The 5,011-nt window shown below is 28.7% G+C and overlaps 1 protein-coding gene across 1 annotated transcript; it reads left to right on the top strand.

Annotated features, from left to right (window-relative positions):
- The first annotated feature begins 337 nt into the window (after window positions 1-337).
- Window positions 338-4,385, top strand: LOC131675326 (DNA ligase 1-like). The gene is made up of 11 exons (XM_058954261.1): window positions 338-885; window positions 973-1,124; window positions 1,473-1,550; window positions 1,665-1,823; window positions 2,015-2,179; window positions 2,392-2,505; window positions 2,592-2,636; window positions 2,783-2,993; window positions 3,371-3,471; window positions 3,553-3,835; window positions 3,931-4,385. The coding sequence occupies exons 1-11, from the start codon at window positions 663-665 to the stop codon at window positions 4,251-4,253; spliced, it is 1,854 nt and encodes a 617-aa protein (XP_058810244.1). The 5' UTR covers window positions 338-662; the 3' UTR covers window positions 4,254-4,385.
- The last annotated feature ends 626 nt before the right edge of the window (window positions 4,386-5,011 follow it).

The raw sequence follows: 5,011 nt of genomic DNA, 5'->3' as shown, positions 1-5,011 counted from the left end.
TTATTTTTAAGCTAAAACATTATTAACAAAATGCAGTATATATATAACCTCTAAAATCTTTTTTCTCTTATTATATAATTCGTTTATGATATAAGTATACCTTCAATAAAAATCTGAAATTTTATTTGCTAATTTTTTCCATAATTGCAACTATAATACTAGGGTAGGAAGCGCGAGTAGCCAATCACGTGAGAGTGTGAGAGAGACAGCATCTATAGCCTTGTTCGTGCTATCTCTCTCTAATTTGGCCGATGATGCGTGCTGATCGAGCCCGTGAAGCAGCTGTCGTATAGGTAGTATATGCTCGAAGCATTCGAAGGCTAGTGGCCACGTTTCGGCGCATGCGCACGCGCATAGTAGCTCTGAATTTCTGGCTTCCGGAATATACTAGATTCACATCTTTATATTCTGATCCACGTGCACCGCTGGATCGTGCTCTAGCTTTATTTGTCTTAAGTGGCTTTTATAAAGAATGAAGTGATTGCGTTTTTCGCATAAAGTATTTATTTAGTTCGGCGTGGTGAAAACGCGTTATATATATTAAAAGAGGCAGCTCCGCTACTTTACTATTAGTAAAATTTCATTGCTGCGTGTGGTGCTATAATTTTACAAAAGTAAATTCAAAGTGTCTCTTTATCTCCGAAATTATTTGCAAAAGCAATATGGCAGATAGTAAGGAGAGTAATAGGAATATTAAGCTAGCTTACATAAAATATTTGGATGGTGTCAATAGAGGTGTAATGGATATAATTAAAACAGATCAAATCCTTGGCCGTTATACTTCTGATTCATCATGCATTTTTGACAAAACTAAGAGATATAAATTGAAAGATCCTACTAAACTACCAGAGAATTCACCCAGGATTCAACTTTTGTGTATAGCTGGTGAGTTTAAGACATCATTTTTTTCTACTGAAAACTTTATAAACATTTATCAGCTTGTTCAATAATCTGAATATTGTTTTCCTATAGAAAATAAAGATGACTTGAAGAAACAGATTGATACTATAAGGATTCCATCGTGTAAGAATTTAGTCTCAGCATCGGAGGAAAGTGATACCCAAGAAACAGCTCGGTCAATTGCATCTACCAGTTCTCAAAAGTCGAGTACTAATATGTTTAAGGTATTTAAATCAAAACTATGTACAATAAGTAGTTTTTATTTAAGTGAGTGTGCAGGCACATACGACAAAAACCTATTGTGAATTATAATTTGATAATACATTTTGAATATGATTAGACCAGTATACTCTGCTATAAAAATAATATAAGAATACTATAAAAAAAATATTTCTACTCGTTAAAAAATTTTTCAAAACTTAATCCCATTTCTACTGAAATGTTGTTTTGGTAATTTTGCATGTAATTTTTGTTGTTTAACTCTACAATCTCTACATTCTACTTCTATATTTTTCAGTCATTTTCATTCTTTTACATGTATTCTAATTTTTATACGTACTTTCATGAAATAGCTGAAACAATCATCAGAATATTCAAAAATCTTAAAAGCCAGGCAAGAAGAGAAGGAATTACAAAAGAGAAAATTACAGGTATACACACACACATATATATGTCTTACATCAGCTCTATTAAATTTGTTATATTTGTCAATATTAATATAACTAACCTCTTTAATAATCATTTATTATTTATAAAAATTGCAGGGTCAAAGTGATAAACGAAAAACCAAATCAGTGAAACTGAGTGATCACCAGACTGCGTCTTCTCAATTTCAAGGTAACTTGAATGATTCTTTTCCAGCAGAAGACCATCAAGGAAAAGAAACTCATGATGTCACTGATGAACCAATTTTGGAACAGAAGGTAAATATTATAATATTTTTAATATAGAAGTATTAATAATCATAAGAGTTTATTAAATGATTCATGCGTATAATGTTAGATAATGAATTATTTATCTTTAATAATTACCTGCCTATTCCAAGTTTTTGCTACACACACACACAAGTATAAGCTAACATACGTATATCCTATATATTTATAAAAAATTGTAGGATTTGAATCAAGAAAAAAACGAAACGGCCATGATATTGAGTCGCCAGCCTTCTTCTTTTGCTCAAGTTGAAAACAAAACTGATTCCTTCTCAGGAGGAGATCATGAAAAAGATAAAATACGTTTTGAAGATATAAATACCCTATTAGGAAGCGTTGAAAAGAAGGTAAACTTTATAATATTTCTAATTCCATTGAAATAGAGTTATTAAATATGAATTAAATATACCTAGTATGTATTAAAATGTATATTTATTAATGTACTTTTATCATTTTTTAAAATTGTTTGTATTTTTAAAATGTTCTGTAAACACGTTATGTACGCGTAAGCAAATTCATTTATATGTATATTAAATTAAAACAACATTTATAAAAACAGGTTGAGCCCCATGAACCTTTTTTAGATGAAAAAGAAAGTCATGAAAATGTAGGTACTAACGAGGATGATGAAAAGCATGAATTGACTGGTGAATCAAGCACTTTAGTAAAGAAGGCATGTATCAGCGCAAGAATATTTTTAATTGAATTTAAAATACATAAATATAGACAGTATATATTGAAATCTAAATATTGATTTAGGATAATCATCCAGAAAGTGGTGGACGCAAACCGAGAATTATCGACGTAAGTTCCAATGAATATAGATATATTCCTATAATTTCTAATAGCTTTTAAAACTTTTTAAGTACTTTTGATAGATCTTAATCATATTTTATATGCAATGACTTCAGATTCTATATGAAACAATAACAATATTTTTTAATCCATAGAATCGTTGCCTTGACTCACTCAAACAAAATAACTTATTGAAAAAAAAAGAAAAACAGATTTCTGAATTAAAACAGGAACTTGGAAATGTAGATCGTAAGTATCGGAATTTAAAAAATGACTACAAAGAAGTTAAACAGGAAAACAAAGAGTTGAGAGATAGAAACCTTAAACTACAAGATAACATTAGTCATGATATTATGAAGCTTGGAGGTAATGTATAAAATACGAATAACAATTTAAAATGCTTGCTTGCTTCTTGTGTCCCGTTATATTACATTAAAATTAGTCGTCATATAATACTAGGATAAGTATTAAAAACTAATGATGCCAAAATTTCAGTTGAAGGCCTTTTGCAAATACTGGAATTTCCAGTCTGTTCGCTTGATACAGCAATTTTGTAAGACTTATACCATTTTATATTGAGTGATAGCTGATGATTTATGTTTTCTGATTAGTAGTAGTTGCAAGTGTTTGTGTCCTTTTAGTTAAATTAAATGTGATTAATTTAGATATGTGTATTTGTGTGTGCTACATACTCGTTTTTCTAGTAACATGAACAGTTATTAATTATCTTAATAATTTTCTAGTATTGGTGGACCAACAGAATAAAATTTGTGCTTCCAGCAGTAATATTGTTGACCCAAAACTTAAAAGTGTACCCATTGGATTTATTGAACAGGATGGTAGTGTGAGTATAATTATTCCACCAAATTTTCCTCGTATACACTGTTGCTCCATTATTTTTAATTAATATCATAAATTTGTACAGGTTCATATGGGTCAAAATAAATATTTGCCCGCCAGTATTAATGATACTGTCGTATCATCATTGAGTCCTGCAACTTTCGTAGGAAACCTCCTAGTTGCAGTATTTGGGCCCACTACTTTAATGAAAAGTAGTCTCACAGGTAGAGTCAGCAACAGAAGAATTGGCAAAATAAAGAAAAATAAAGAACAAGATAAAGAAAATGAAAATGAGCACGGCGAAAATGACTTGCCCCAAGCTGAAAAATTAGAAAAGTTGGATCCTAAACAACTGCTGGCTTGTCAAGGTAGATTTGAATCAATGATATTTGCAAAATACATGTTACAATTACTTAACAATATCAATTAAAATAATACAATTGTGATTTATTTCTTGTTTCAGATTATTTTGGCTATTGGTTAGAAATATATTATGAACCAAAATTGACCAAAGCCCAAACGAAGAAATATGATAGAACCATAGAAATAGCCTGTTTTCGCGAATATGCAACAAAGAAAATAGCATACATGAAAAAGCCAAAAAGGGCAAAGATAAATAAGAAAAACTTAAGGAAGTCTGAAGATTTTGAAGAACAGGAACCAACGAATAACGAAACCGGCGGAACCGACCCATTACAACTGAATTCTGACATTGAAACAGAATTAAACTCAGAAAATATATTTGATGAGTCTTGGTTGGAATCTTCAAGTGATATTGAGGATTAGAATAATTAGTAACATCTGATTATTCTAATAATCTTTATTCTTTATTTATTAAGTCGTTTGAATTTAGAAATGTTAATAATTTATTCACTATAGTGTACATCATTATTTATATAATTTATATATGCTATTGAGTTACCCTTAACTTATTTATTGAAGTATTTATTGAAAAACATTACGTATAACAGATAATACTTACATTCTACTTGCATACTTACATTATAAGTATTTATTTTATAATTGTAATTGTTTCTACTTTGTTCAAATTAAAATAATTTGATAATAAAAAGGAATCCATTTATTTCCGAATTGAAATTTATTACAAATGATTAATTCCTATAAAAAAATATTTATGTAAAAACAGTATTGAAAGCGATTCAATATAATTATATTGAATTGCTTTGAATACTGCAATGAATGTGTTTTAATAAATAATTAATTTTTAATTTGAATTTATTAAAAGAGATTCATTTCTTTTAAAAATATGCCTGCACATACATGTAGAATATTCAAAGTGATTCGATATCAACTACTCGAATTTTTTTTAAGGGATTGAATGTCATTAAAAGCAATTCCTGTACGTATGAATATCCATATTAAAAGCAATTCAATAATTTATTTAAATATATTCAAAATTTTTTAAATTAATTAAAAATTATCAATATATTACTTATTTTCTATTAAAAAGAATTAAAATCCATTGCGTACATGCTAGTTTTAATATAAAAAATGATTCACTGTCCACCAAATACTAAAAAGCA

Source organism: Phymastichus coffea, unplaced genomic scaffold (assembly GCF_024137745.1).
Source record: "Phymastichus coffea isolate CEN01 unplaced genomic scaffold, Cenicafe_Pcof_1.1 PCOF00019, whole genome shotgun sequence".
NCBI classification, from domain to species: domain Eukaryota; kingdom Metazoa; phylum Arthropoda; class Insecta; order Hymenoptera; family Eulophidae; genus Phymastichus; species Phymastichus coffea.
The sequence above is the reverse complement of the archived record's forward strand: the minus strand, read 5'-3'. Positions and strand labels throughout refer to the sequence as shown.

Coding starts and splice junctions, on each gene's coding strand:
- LOC131675326 (XM_058954261.1), top strand. CDS start 663: ATGGCAGATAGTAAGGAGAGTAATAGGAATATTAAGCTAGCTTACATA. Junction 1,551..1,664: donor TACAAAAGAGAAAATTACAG/GTATACACACAC, acceptor TAAAAATTGCAG/GGTCAAAGTGATAAACGAAA. Junction 3,836..3,930: donor ACAACTGCTGGCTTGTCAAG/GTAGATTTGAAT, acceptor TTCTTGTTTCAG/ATTATTTTGGCTATTGGTTA.